Source organism: Arachis duranensis, chromosome 7, assembly GCF_000817695.3.
Source record: "Arachis duranensis cultivar V14167 chromosome 7, aradu.V14167.gnm2.J7QH, whole genome shotgun sequence".
Taxonomy (NCBI): Eukaryota; Viridiplantae; Streptophyta; class Magnoliopsida; order Fabales; family Fabaceae; genus Arachis; species Arachis duranensis.
The window spans coordinates 15,604,348-15,619,887 of record NC_029778.3 but is presented as its reverse complement, the minus strand read 5'-3'; the positions used below and the strand labels follow the sequence as shown (position 1 = coordinate 15,619,887).

General features: G+C 35.7%; 1 protein-coding gene across 1 annotated transcript; it reads right to left on the bottom strand.

Annotated features, from left to right (window-relative positions):
* Window positions 1-13,555: 13,555 nt before the first annotated feature.
* On the bottom strand, window positions 13,556-14,929 carry LOC107458008 (uncharacterized). Its single transcript, XM_052251726.1, is given in 3 exon segments — window positions 13,556-13,991; window positions 13,994-14,211; window positions 14,787-14,929. Coding segments are annotated over 3 exon segments (795 nt in total). The 3' UTR covers window positions 13,556-13,557.
* Window positions 14,930-15,540: the final 611 nt, after the last annotated feature.

The window sequence follows — 15,540 nt, the reverse complement described above, 5'->3', positions numbered from 1 at the left end:
GGTTTTGGTCCAAAATTGGGCCAACGGACAAAAATAAGTGAACCGGGCCTAAGTGGGCCCAAGACCCAACATATATAAACATTAGTTATGAGAATTTCAGCTCATTTTACCCTAAAAGGAAGGGTTGGGGCGCTGAATTGAGAAGAGAGAAGAGAAGAGAGAAAACCTAACTCTCTTTGATCTTCAAACCACCATAACTTGAGCTACGGGGCTCCGATTGATGAGCCGTTTGCGGCCACGCATCGCTCTTCTCATCCTCTACAATTCTATCTAAGTTTTGTGGTGAGTATTCTATTCATCTCTGCCCAGGTTTCGAAATTCTCCACTGTTACACGTTTTTGGGTAGTTAGTGTTGAAATCTTGTGATTTTGGGTATTTAGGGATACTCCAACATGGATTCTAAGTGGGTTCTATCCCGACTTCATATGGGCTGAGGTAAGAAGTGCTCAAACCCTTGTGATTTGTCATTTTTATGAGCCCTAGGTTGATGTATGTATGTGATATTGGTTATGTTAGTGTATTTGATGATTTTGGTGCACAATTGGGACATTGGTGTTGCTTGAGGAGCTTTGGTGAGGCTTGGGCTAAGGGTTGGTGGAGACTTTCATAGAAGAGGCTCAATTGGTTTGGCTACAAGAGGTACGGTTTAAGTTTCATTTAAGTATTATGTGGTGTGATGAGAATTCCTAGGCTAGATGCCCCTAGGATTAGGTTTGGATTATGTAAATGGTTGGTGCTAATATGCATAGTTGGTATGTAATATGAATTAATGATTGGGTTGAAAATTGTGTGGCCTTGTATGCTTGGTGTATTGAGAATTTTATGTATTGGGTAATGAGTATTGATTTGTGGTTTATGCATTTAAATTGTGAACTTGGGCCGGAGGCCGTGAATCTTGGGCCGGAGGCCGGAAAGAGGTAAGGAAGGTAAGTTGATGTGTGCATTGTATGATGACACAGGTGATTGGATGAATTTCAGATAATGAATATATGAATGATTGGGTTGGTTATTGAATAATAAGGTTTGAGGAGTTGAAATGTGGAATTTGGTAATTTTGGGTGAAGTTGTATAGATGAGGTATGTTATGTGGTCATATATGTGATCATAATTATTGGTGCCTTGATGGTATGATGATGCATGCGAGATATGTATGTTGTGATATATGCTTGAGAAATGATTAAGATTGATTTGTGGGTGAAACCATGTGATAGTGAGTAGATATTGATTATGTATAATGATGATTGATTGGAAATAGTATTGTTGGAAATCAGGATGAGGAAGGATGTATGACATGTTAATGTGTTTGTAATTTAGCCATTTGTTTGAAATGGGTAAAAATGATTATATGGAAGTTTTGTGAATTGTGGTAATGTGTTAGTGTATGAGTTGAGAAGGCTTAATATCGATTTTGATATACTTTGATTGATTTCAAAGAAAAGGGATGAAATTGGCATGTTTTGGTTGATTTTGAAAAGAGTTGGAAATGGCTTGTTTTGAAAATTGCACTTTGCGGTTTTGAGTGAAAACATGGTTTTTGGGCATACTTTGACGGGACATAACTTGGATTGCAGATTTCTGTTTTGTGCCAAACTTATTTAAAAGTGAAATTGGATCCAGGATGTCCATGCCGTTCGAAGAACAGGCGAAAAATGATTTAAAATGAGAAAGTTATGTCCGTCAGAAGATTGGGGGTTGAGTTTGTAAATTCTGCAGCTTTTAACTTGGCACGTAGGCGCACTTGGCACGTACGCGTCGTTCTTCAAGAAGGCACCATCCACGCGTGCGCGTGCGCGTCGATGCGCTGCACCCAATGCCAACCATTTTCCCGAGAGTTGTGCCAGTTTTGTGCTTGGGGCGCAAATGCACCCACACGTACGCGTGGCTGATGCGTACGCATCGTCTGGATGTGTTTCAATCTGCGTGTCCATGTGTATGATGCATACGCGTCGATGAGCTTTGTGGCCATCCACGCGTGCGCCTGAAGTACGCGTGCGCGTGGCCTTGTTTTCATGCCAAAGTTGATTTTTGAGTTTTAAAAGCCAAATCTCATACTTCTAAGCCTCTGATCTCACCCCTTATGTATTAAATCTTTATGATATGCCTAGCAATGAGGAAGGAGCTAGGGGATGTGGTAACTTACGAATGAAGCAAGGGAAAAAGTTATGATCAATGATGATCAAAGATGATTATATGAGATATGGAGGATGACGGTGGAAGTATCGTGTATGCCATGAGCCGAAGGGCTATATTTATTGATAAATGGCTGGTTCTTGATTGAACCATGAGCCAGATGGCTGAGTTATTGCCGAGTTACGACAAAGTCATTATTGATTATGGCTGAGTATAAATGCATATATGATTAATGAATGAATGTGTTAAATGGATAATAGTGGAAAATGTTGAAATGTGATGTGTGAACTCGGGTAGTAGGCAGTGGCGTTGTCCACTTGCTCCGGGTATGAGAATATTTATGATAAATGAGTTTAATTATGGAGTTTTAAATGAATGTATTTGTGATACCTGGGTAGTAGTAAGGGGTGGTGGTTCGTCCCGCTTACTCTAGGTTAATGGTTGAGATTTGATAACAATGAGGATTGCTTTTAAAATGAACGAATGTATATTCTGAGATCTTGGGAAGTAGCAAGGGTTGTGGTTCGTCCCACTTGCTCAAGGTCAGAGATTGTGACACCTGGGTAGTAGCGGCAGTAGTGGTGAATCCACTCGCTCCAGGTTGAGCTTTTGAACACCCGCCTAGGTAGTAGCCGCAGTAGTGGTTATTCCATTGGCTCTGGGTTGAGCGGGTAGTAGCAAGGGGGTTGTAGCTCAAGCCTACTTGCTCCGCAAGTGGTGTTTCTGTCCAATGGTTAGCTACCAGGACATGTCGGGTTGGCTATATAACCGACAAATGATATCATCAGCCATAGGGCAAGCATACGTCATTTGCATATGTTTGAATTGTTTGGGTTTGCCTATTTGTTTTGGATTTCTACATCATATATGCCATGTTATCTGATTATGCGCTACTTGTTCTACTTGTACCTTATTTGTGTATTACTTGCCTGTATTGCTTGTGCTTGTACAACTGAGAGGCCCCTCATGCTGGTGTCGGTGGATGTTGAGGGCTGTTCTTGATGAGATAATTTGAGCTCCCTGGGTAGACGCAGTGATGTGGTTTCACTAGCTCCAGGTGAGGGTATGATGTAGTGATACAGAATTGTTGAGGTAGAATAACTGGTGATGGTTTTGTTTATGATTCTGAGTCTGATTCGTGGAAGAGTGCAGTGCATTGTATTTATTTGGCACTTTTACCGTACTGGGAACCCATGGGCCCGGGGTTCTCATTCCGTATATATCTCTTGTTTTTCAAATACAGGTCCAGGTGCTCAGAAGTGAGCTGTGGTTTATCTGAGAGACGGCGAAGATCTTTATTTTCTCTACTTTGTGTTTTGTTTAGAATCTCTCCACCTTTGTTTTGAAAAGATTATATTATGTATTGAACTCTTTTGAACTTGCCTACAGAGGCTCTCATGTTTCCTTTGGGAGAGATTAGGATATACTGTTGTCAACTACTTTCATACTGTACCCTAGCCGGCCTAAACTTCGCAGGTCGTGACTAGTGGCTATTTACTTATGTTATATATATCTATCTGTTATCTATCTCTTAATCTCCTCTATGCCTTGTCCGTATATCGCTTTCAGCTTCACGTTTTATCGTTTTGTTGTTGAAACGTGAGTGATACGTCTTCACGATTTTATTTCTACTCTTTTCAGGCTTCTCGATTAATACTCCTTTCGAATTTACCTATATTTATATATTAAAAATCCACCTGAGAGTCGTACCACCGTAATATCATTGACTTATGACTCGAGCATAAGGATTTGAATATTAGGGTGTTACAAGAATAAATTCGTTTCTTGTTCTTCTTCTTCCAGAAGAACAAATTCTTCTTTCATTAATAAAACTCAAAAAATTTCAAATCTTTAAATACAGTTAACGAAATCCAATCACAAGAAATAAAGATACCCAAATTTATCTCCAATTACAAAAATAAAAAATCTATAAATTTAATTACCAAGAACAATCAAATACAAGAACAACAACAAAAATTAGGCAGAAACAAAAAATCCAAAAACAAAAAAAAAAGCAACAGAAATCCAGAAAATTCAGAAATAAGAACAAGAACAAAACCAATAATAAAAATGAGAAAATTAGGGATGGTGATGAACAACATCAAATTCTTCAAATCTAACAACAACATATTTAGATTTTTTTTAAACAAAAAAAAAGAATGAAACTATATCTTATAAAAAATATAGAGGTCGATGTTGCTACTCTTGGAGGTCGCCGTGGGGTAGAGGTCATTATTGGCCACTTCTACTCTTGGAGGTCACCGCGCCGTCGAGGTGAAAGTCGCCGTCGGCCACTGCTGCTCTCGGAGGTCATCGCGCCGTCGGGGTGGAGGTCACTGTCGAGGTGAAGTGTGATAGAGAAGAAGAAGAAGAAGAAGAAGAAGAAGAAGAAGAAGAAGAAGGTGTGTGATGGTTGTGTGTGAAGAAGAAGTGTGTGTGGCGGTTGTGCGTGATGGAGAAGAAGAAGAAGAAGAAGAAGCAGAAAAGAAGAAGGAGGTGTGTGATGGTTGTGTGTTCTGTGTTGTGACGGATGAGTAAAGAAGATAGGATTTGGAGTTAGAGAGGTGAGAGAGTATAAGGATAAAATGATAAAAAGGATGATTTTAATACTAAATAAAACGTTAGGACAATTTTAAAACCAAAATAAGGTTAGCGACAATTTTGATTTTGGCCTTAAATCTTAGAAATCAAAACAATACTTATCCCAAGATCAAGGTTCTGAAAACCGGACCGGACCCAGCCGGTCTGACCGGTTTAATCGCGAATCGGTGACTTTCACGGTTTGGTTCAACAATAAAAATTGCTAGAATCAAAACCGTTTTTAAACCGCTGAACTGGCAAAAACCGGTCGGTCAAACCGAACTGGGACCCGGCCGGTTTTCTTATTTTGCCCAAATACGCCAAAACGCAGCCGTTTAGCATTCAGTGAGACACCCCCAACCCTACCAACCCTAACTCCCTCCAACTCTCCAACAGCGTAGCACACACTTCCTCTCTCGACCCTCCCATCACCCTCGAACTGGCCGTTCCTCTCAACATCGGCGAGCTCAATCCCTCCCTTTCGTTCAGCCACCGGACTGCTCCTGACGCCGTCGCCGGTTAGAGCTTCGAAGCTCAGTCGGTCCCTCACTTAGATAACATCTCAGACTCTCAGCAGTGGAAGCACAGTCGCCGGGCTCGCCTCCTGCCTTCGTCATGTAGCTCTGCTCCTCTGTTGCAAGCTCTGCTCCTCCGTCACAAGCTCTGTTCCTGCCTCTGTCGCCAGTTCTGGTCATGCCTCCATCGCCAGCTCTGTTCTTCTAGGTATTTTACTATTTTTTTAACAATAATTGTTGAATAATCTCTGAACTTGTTATGGCCTTATTGGTTGAATAATTGTTAATTAATCTATGAAATCCTAGGTTGAATAATAGGTTGAATAATGGTTGAATATTGTTAATTAATAATTTTGAATTTGTGATTTACTAATTTTTCATTTTTCTTCTTCAATTATTGTTGTTTGTGGTTTAAGATTGATAATTTATATTTCTATTGTCTTTAATTTCTATTTTGAATTTTAGTTTTTACAGTGATTGACTGATTTGTTTGATTCTATTATGGTTCTGCTTTTGTCTTTCGTTGTTAATTTTTTTTGTTGTATACCTGTTGCTGTCCTTGAGAGTTGAGAACTTGAGATTATTGAGTTGTTGTATTTAGATATTTGGATACTGTAAAGTGCATTTACGCATATTCCAGATGAATTAGAAGAGAACCTGGTGAATAAGGTTTTAAACTGTGAAATCATGTGTTGTTGCTTGAATTTTAGAAGAAAGAACAATGTAATGTATTCCTATTTATGATTCCATAAGACCAAGGTTAAATTAACAATTCAGGTGGAGTTGAGTTTTGTTTATGAGTAATTAAATGCACGAAACAAGAATAGGATTGCTAATTAAATTTGGAATTTCTGATTAGCGACTTGTTAAGGTGCTGTTGTTGTTATACTGTTGTTTTGCTATGGCACTGTTGTTGTTATGCTGCTGTTTTGTAATGGTTGTTGCTGAATGCTATTCTGTTTTGCTGAAAAATTACTCTGTTTTGTAATATTGTTGAATGTTGTAGGCAGAATTTAGGTTAAGAAAACTTACTCTGTTTTGCTGAAAACTTACTCTGTGTTGTTGTTTTGTTAATGCTGAAAACTTATTCTGTTTTGCTGTTTTGTTAATGCTGAAAACTTACTCTTATTGGGTCTTGGCTCCTATTTTTAATTGCTGATGGCTCCTTCTTTAGGTTAAAAACATGGTTAATCATTGTGTTGTAGCTCCTGTTTTTAATTGTTGATGGCTCCTAACTTGTTATTTTTCATTGTGTTATGGGGCTGTTTTTAATTTCATATCTGTTTTTCATTGTGTTTTGTAATTGCTGGCTTTGTTTAGTGTTTTGTAATTATTGGCTTTGTTTTCTAATTGCTGGTTTTGTTGATGGCTCCTAATTTTTTTTTCAAATTTACTAATGACTTTGATTTGTAGTTGCTGGTTGTGTTGGTTTTACTGGCTTTGTTTGTAATTGCTGGGTGAAGGTTTAGTGTTTTGAATGTCTGATACTCTGATTTATGATTTCTGAATCTAAAATTAATTAAATAATTGATTTTGTGTTGTTGAAATTGTTGATTAAAATGGATTTGTTATGCTGCTGTTACCGTTTTTTAATTTTTAAGTTTGATGCTTCTGAATTTTTGTTGAAATAGTTATTGATTTCAGGGTTTAGAGTGATTATTTGTTGCTGGTATTTAACTTTTGTTGCTGTTAACTTCTGTTAAGTTGCTACATTCAAACTTATGCATTGGCCTATTCATCTTCACTTGCAATAACAAAAAATCTCTCATTTGATTATCCATTAACTACCTCATTTTCTGGTACCATTCCTTTTGTTATGGCTTTAGTTGAAGAAATTGGAGGGGCTGGATGAGGAGACATTGATGCCTCAGAAGACACCACCACCATCAACATATCCTTGTTACTTGAAGGTTTCTTTAGCACAATAGTTGAAATCACAATCATAATTACATAATATGTTTAAATAATTATCCCAAAAAAATAGAAATTTACAAGAACATCTTGAGATTTTGATGATTGATAAATCTTTATGTTGACATTTAATATTTGAAATTTCTTTATACTATTTAACTTGAGTTTGTATATTAATAAGACTATATAAATTTGATTGATGATATTTAATGTAGTTTTTTAAATTTGAAAACTATTTTAATATTTATATTATACTATAATTATATTTTAGGATGTTTATTTATAATTTATTTATTATTTTATTTTAAAACATTTTTTCCAGTTGAACCACTAGTTAGATCGGTTGGATCAGTAAACCAGTGAACTAATAACTAGAACGATTTGATGACCGGTCTAGTTTTCCGAACCTTGCCCAAGATTTTTCTATTTCTAACACTCCAAACCACCTATAAAATTGCGAAATAGCACATACGCCATTTATTTTTATACCTTTTTCTAATTTTTTGTTGCATCCAGACTTCAAACCAATTTTTTATATCCTTTACTCTTACTCATTTTGAATCAAACTAATTTAAAGTAGATCATCATAATTAAGTAGAGAATTGACAATATAAGAACAAGTGATTTACCGTTTCTACTTCCATTCCACATAAAACACATATTACACTTTCGGCATCTAATACTCCTCTCCTTAATAGTTTTTTCTTTGTGTTCAAGCCATCTAAATTTTCAAACCACACCATCATCTTTATTCTTGGTAAAACTAGCCCACTTCAAAGGTCATCAAAGATATGCTTTGTATTTGAAGCTCTATGTATTTTTTCAAGCACCGAATCATAGAATGATTTGACGTTGTATTCACCATCTGTACTATGTGTTCATGCCATATTGTCTTGGTAACCTGCACACAACAAAAGAATCTAGAATGCTCTCTAACTCTCTATTTATGCTTTTTTCCTGTTGAAAAATTCTCTCTATACAGTATCAAAAATCTCTCTTTTAACTTTTTGTCATCCATCTAGTGTCTCTCCAAAATAATGTTCTCATGTTGTAAACTTCAAAAAATTAGTAAATAATTAACCAATAAAGTAATTTTAATAAAGGAGATTAGAAATATAAATTTTATAGTAAAATAAGATAGAGCTAATTAAAATATGAATTTTGACACTAATTTAAAAAAATTTGGCCCAAAATTGGACCGAACAGACCAAACCGACTGAACCAGGCCCAAAATAAACCCCAAGGCCCAATTCCGCCCAAATAACATATAGAGAACACAAATTCTCTTCTCCCTTCATTCCTCATTCATGTTCCAGTCAACGGAGGAAGAAGGTGAGAAAAGAAAAACCCTTGCACCACATTCAAACTACCATATCTTGCTAATCCGAGCTCTGATTGCTGACTGTTTGCAGCCATGCGACCTCTGCGTCGAGCTCTACAAATTCATCAGAACAATTGCATAGGTAAGCCACTCTATCACTCTCAGCCACTCCTTTTCCCAATTTTTTGAAATTATGTAAGTGGTGTTGAGCTTTTGCTTCTTTGATGTATTAGAATCCGATTAGCTTGAAGAAAACATTTACTCTTGCTTATACGACGCTTGGGTAAGGTGAAGATTCTAAAACTCTAGCTAATTTCTTGAATTGGTGTATTGAGTATTGAATTTGGGTATATGTGTGTGATATATGTGAATTTAGGTGTATATATGTATATGTTGGAGCTTGAATTGTGAGCTTTGGAACTTAGTGGAGGTTGGGTGCTTGTGCTTTGATGATTTAGGACTTTTTAGGGCTGTGCATGGTGCCTTGGTGGGTTGTCTCGGAAAATACGTGAAAATTGACCAAGGTATGATTTAGGTTTCGCGTATTTAATATATAATGTTCTGTGAAACCTTAGGCTAGAGGACCAAAGGATAAGTTGGAACGATTAAGCATGTTGAATGTTAGTGTTTGTGATAATGGTTGAAGACATGGATCGAGTATGTGTTGGTGATTATGATTATGTTGGAATTAGAATGCTAAAGTGGTATTTGAATAATGATTGATTTGTTGGTAAGGTTGTTTGTGCATAATTGGTGGATGGCTCATAGTCTTATTATTTAAAGTGAGAATTTAGGTGCAAAATTGTGTAATAATATTGATTTATGATGGATGATGTGATAATATGATTATATGTGTATTGAGTGAGTTATTGATAATATTATTGATGCAAAATGAGGAATTGGGGTTTGAAATTGTGTAAATATGAAGTTTGATTGAAGGTCGTGTGATGTAAAGAATGTAGTGTTGTGTTGAAGTGCTATGATATGATATTGTGCTGAATCTAGGTATAAATTATAGATATGAGTTTAGGTTCCAAGTAAATTGAGGTTTGAAGTCTTTTGTGAAAAATTGATTTTTGGCCGAACTTCGGCGAGTCATAACTTGGCTTCCAGACTCCTAAATAGTTTCAAACTAGTTTTATATAAAAATTGCATCCGTAAAGTTTACGTCATTCAAAGAACGGAAGAAAAATATTTTAAAACAGAAAAATTATGCGCATCGGTAGTTTGGGATTGAAAATGGAAATTTTAAAGCTTTTTCAAACCAAGTTAAAAAATTTTCACAAAATGTACCCTGGGATTCACGCGTACGCGAACAGTGAGCTTGCGTACGCGAGTAAAAATTTTTCACGCCCACGCGTACGCGTGGCCCCTATTTCAGCAAATCTAGGTTTTTTGAGTTTTAAACCTAACTTCAAACTTCTAAACCTCTATTTACGTGCGTTCAGTCATAAATCATAGTAGTAAGCCTAGTAGTTAGATGAAGCTAGGAAATGGAGGTGTCTTGGGGTGCAAAGTAAGCTGAGAAAGTGTTGAATTATATATGAAAACGTGTATACTTGAAGTGTATATGGTACCATGACTTTAATGATGTAATTATGCGATGATTATGAAAAATGTAAAGAGGTTATAACGTTGAACTTGTGAATGAATTAGCATGATGATGATATTGTTTTGTGGGATGTGAGAAAGGTGGTAGGGCACTAATCCCCGACATATTCCCTCACATTCTTTCTCTCTCTGTCTACAAGGTGGTAGGGCACTAATCCCCTGACCGGTATGGCACGGCCTCACTAGAAAAAGGTGGTAGGGCACTAATTTTTCGATTTATTTCCCCTAGTATATGCCTCTAGGAGAAGGTGGTAGGGCACTAATCCCCCAATCTTGTGCCTACTGGAGATGCACAGTCGAGAGACGGTATCCGGGTTAGCTACCAGGTGTGTCAGGTTCTGGCAGTTAACCGATGCGTGAGCTCACGGTTAGTAGGAAAGGCATACATCATGTGCATATTGTTGCTTTGTTTGCTATGCATTAATTGAGAATGCCTAATTGATTATATTATGTTAATTGTTATATTTGCTACTTGCACTACTTGACTCCTACTTGTGCTTGCAATTGTCTATTTGTATGTTTTTGCAAACTCACCAGTGATGGAGGAACGGAGGAAAGGTAGAAAGACTTAGTGTCAAGGTTAAGTTTAAACTAAGCTTAGATATCCTTAGAAGACCACCTTCTTATGGTTGCTGTTTAGTAATTTAAGCTTTGTAATATAAGTGTCAGCGTTCTAGGATTGCCTTTGGTATTCCCAAGACCTTATATCTTATGTGCGTTGCACCTTTACCTATATGTATGTATGTATGTATTAGACTCTCCTTATATGTATATGAACACTTTATCTTTAGTACCTCTTAGAGGTTTTTATGGAAAACTAGGGCTTTTAAACATGTTCTTTTGAGCTTTTATTATGTATATACTGTATGTAAATATTCTCCGGCCAGTCTTAACTTCGCAGGCTGAGTTAGGAGCTTGGTATATCGTTTTCTTGTCTCTCTACTTCTACTTTCTATTTAGCTATAATTTTAAACCTTAGATTTCTTCCCCCGCAAGTAATCCTATTTTCTAAGTGTTGCGTTTTTATTTTACGATTTTTGTTTTATCCGTTTTTCAAAACTCCTCTACTATATCCTCTTCAATATTATTATATATACTTTTATTTTAGAGGTCGTAATATCACATCACCTCTACTTTACGGCTTAAGCGTAAAGCTATGTGTGGTAGGGTGTTACACATGTCATCTCCCACACACATTTTTCAGTCTTCTTTGCATAATTGTTTGTACAATTCGTTTCCATCTGTCATATTTATTATGTCTTTTCAAGGGTTATTTAAATATTTACACATGTGTTTTTCTCCTGGTCTCTCCAACTCCTAATTATAGTATGCTATCACGATTTGCTTTTATAACAGTTCACTTTCTTCCGCAAATTTCTACCACCATTTAAATAACATGGTCGCGTTGCAAATTTTTAAGTCACCCATTCTTAACTTTTATGTTTTTTTGGCTTTTGAATAGTACTTCATTTTATTGTTGACACTATTTTTTTATACCTATTTTTTTCCTGAAAAAAGTTGTTTGTTGAATTTGTATATTTATTATTGAACTTATTTAAGGTATCAATGGCTGTTTTCTTCAACTTTTCACATATAAACTTGTGTTTTTGCTAATTAGTAGTTTTTTGCATTAGATAACTAATTTAAGAACCTTATTATTAATTCATATTATTCATTTTAATGTTTCATACGGTGATATGTGATTTCAAATATTCATAATATGAAGAATTTAAATATTATTAAAAGTTATTAGTTTATATTTTTAAAATGTTTAATTTAATTTGATGTATTTTAAATTTGTTTATTTAGTTACTAAATTGGCTTTATGTTTATGGACTTATAATTTTATTTATTTTAACCTAATAAGAGGTTATAAATACCTCATAAATTATTTTAGTCGTAATATGGAGATATTATAAGAGTGACAAAATACTTTTTGATTTCGTAAAGAAATTATGGGTGGACAAGTGAGATTGACTGAATCCCTCTCTTTTTGCCTAAAAAAATTGGATAAAAGGTTGAGTGAGTCCATTTAATTCAATTTTCAAACTATAATGTGGACTAGTTAAATTGAAGATTTTCTTTTTTTCTATTTTTGCATTAAGAAATTGGATAAAAAGTTAAGTGATTCCAGGGACGGTTCCAAGTATATTGGTGTGGGGGCAAGCATCCCCACTACAATTTGGAATTTTTTTTAGTAATATATCATAATAATATTTATTTGCCCCCATTAGATTATTAAATTTGACCCCACAATAATTTTTTACTAAATTTTTTTGTACTTAATCGTCAATTTAAAAATTTTATATTAGATATTCGTTAGAATGATCAATTCTCAGATTTAAACGAAATTAGTATTCTTTTTTAAAAATCAACTCAAAAGAATATTATTTATCTTCTTTTTAAATTAGCTTTAATTTTTGCGTAGCAACTATATTAATTGAAAGAACTTTTTTAACTATGAATATCAATAAGAGTCGGCTTCTAATTGTGTTGGGAAGTGAATTTTTAAATAATTGTTTAGTAATATATATGGAAAGAGAGAAAGTTTGATGGTAGTATTAAGAGAAAAATTACTTAATTTTTTAAAAATATAAAACCTAAAACAATAGAATTTTAAATTATATATTATTATTTAAATTACTATTTTAGTGTTTTAATTTATATATTAGATATTTTGAAGGCTAATCATATTTTACAATAATAAAATATAATCATAGCAATAATTATGTTATATGTACATAAAAATAATTTAAATTTTCTGAATCTGTCACTGAGTAATTCTATGTATATTGAATTTCAACTTATTTTTTTGTTTTTATTTTAATTTAATATTTTTTAAATTTTAATTCATATCTTTTTGTTTATTTTTTTTTTGAATGCTTAATATATTTGGGATCCAAAATAGGCCTTAATTACTGAAAATATTTAGTTATGTACAAATATATATCTAGTGGACGCGTATTAATGTTGGGGTGCACGCGCAGACAAAAGCTTGTCCGCTGTTGTGGTTGCAGAGAAGGATTTAGGTGAGTTGGGATAATAATCATGTTAACCATAAGCTTATATTAAGAGTTAAATATCAAATTCGTCCCTGAAAGATACCCCGATCTTCATATTAGTCCCCGAAAGATAAAGTTAATCAAAAGAGTCCCTAAAAGATATCCAAGTTAATCACGTTTGTCCTTCTGTCAACTCTCTTAGTGACCTGGTTAACGTCTGCTGACGTGTTCCGTTAGCTTCCAATGTGGAAGAGGCCAACGTGTCATAACCGATTGCTGACAAGGTAAGTTTGGCAAAACAGTTCAAATCAGTCCCTAATTGTTTGAAACCTAATCCTAATTTCGACGATAAATACATCGTCTTCAGCAATCAGAGGGCCATATGCCTGGGTTAGTGTTGAAATTGCTGCTTTGGGGCGACGATGGAGGCAGCAAATAGAGGCCGTGGTGGTGGTGTGTCGTTCTACTACACTATGCCTCTGCCAACCTACATGTCTTCTTCTTCTTCTTCTTGGATATCATCTGAACTTTGGAGATAGCTCAACTTAACTTTTGCCCTTTTTGATTGTGATGAGTCTTCTCTTGCTTTCTCTTCGTTAGCCTTCCTCTTCTCCCTATCACTATTTTTGTCATCCTCATTAGTCTCTCTCTTCTCTCCGTCACCGTTTTCTTCATCGACAACCACTGCAGGCTGTTTGGCACTTGAATTATCTTCTGATTCCAACGTGGATGCTTTTGGATCAGACTGTTCAGCTTTATCTTTGTTGCTAGATGCTCTGTTCTTGGCTGATCTTTCGAATTCCTCCAGAAATGAGCGGACTTCTTCATTGTTAGCAAGATCCAAAGGAGTCTTTCCTGCCCTTGTCTTGGCAGTAAGATTCGCCCCTTTCTTGGCCAAGTACCTAACAAGCTCCAGATGGAACCTTGAGATGCGTAGTGTAATGAATTCATGCCTTTGCGAGTACAAGCCTTGTTGGATGCAACAGCTGCAACTAGAGCCTTAACAACTTCCAAATGCCCCTTCTGAGTGGCAAAGTGTATTGCGGCCATGTCATCCATTGCAGAAGCACCAACATCAGCCTTATTCTTGCACAGATAACTTACTATCTCTGCATGTCCAGCAAATGCTGCTAAATGAAGTCTATGGTCCAAAGCTAATTGTCAAAGGAACAAAGTGGAAATGCTATAATTTCCAAGACAAACCAAATTCATTTTACCCTATATAAAACATCCTTACTTATTTCCAATTCTTCCTAGGGTATCTTTAATTAGAGGAAAAAATTGGGTGAAAGTTTTCTTTGATGAGTTTCATGAGTCCATGTGTAATTTTAGTCATCAAACACTTCCATGAAAAGTTTCACCCCATTTTTACTCGCCAATAAAACAACCCTACCCCATAATAACAAAGTACCAAATCATTTTCAGATAAAACATGCAGCACAACTCTATTCATGCAACAAAAAGATAAAAAGCATAAACAATAAGTCAACAAAGATTCCAATACAGTGGTATTAGGGAAGCTAATCCACGATTCGATGCAGATAGGTCAAAAAGGAAAGGGAAGAAAATCACGGTGTAATGGATTCAATTATCATCAGGAAAGAACAAGTTAAACTTCAAAGCAAATGAATTGAATGGAGAATTTACCGTGGGAACCGAACATAGTGTTAGGGTTCCTTTAGCAATTAGTAGTGATAATAAATGAGAGGAGGATACGGTGTTCTCAGATGCTTGTCTCTGGAATTAACAGCCAAAGGGTTTGAAGTCAAAATCATCTGAACAGCGACGAGATCACCGGACTTTGCCACCGTATGGAGCTCGTCGCCGGTGCTTCTTCTCTGTGGGTTGCCTTTACACATCTCCACACGTTCCTCTCTTGCTGCTTCACTTCACACACTTTAAAACCAACCAACCGCAAAATCTCCATTCTGCCCACAAAACGACACCGAATAATAACTATCAGGGCATTCACTCAAAACGGCGTCGTTTTCCTTCTCTGCCAGCGTGGCAGTTAACGTCACACATCAGCAGACGTTAGCCAAGTCATCAAGCGATTTGACGGAAGGATGAACCTGATTCAGTCGTGTATCTTTCAAGGACTCTTTTGATTAACTTTATCTTTTGGGGACTAATATGGAGATCGGAGTATCTTTCAGGGACAAATTTGAGTATTAACTCCTTATATTAAATTATTAATGATAGTTATGTTTTTGGGTTGGATTTTTTTTTGTAGGTCATGGTTATTTTTGGTTGAAATTGTGGGATTGGGGTTTTTTAAGGATTATTTTTGTATTGTGTATGGCCTAACGGTGGAGGAACAGTTTTTTGAAAATATTCAGTTTGAGAGAGAGAAAACTAACATGTTGATATTAGGCATAGTTAATTGGACCATGTAATATGGGAAAAGGAATTTGTTACCTTTTTAATATATACTAGAGACCTGGAAGGACTTAGGAGGCAGAAGGAAAAT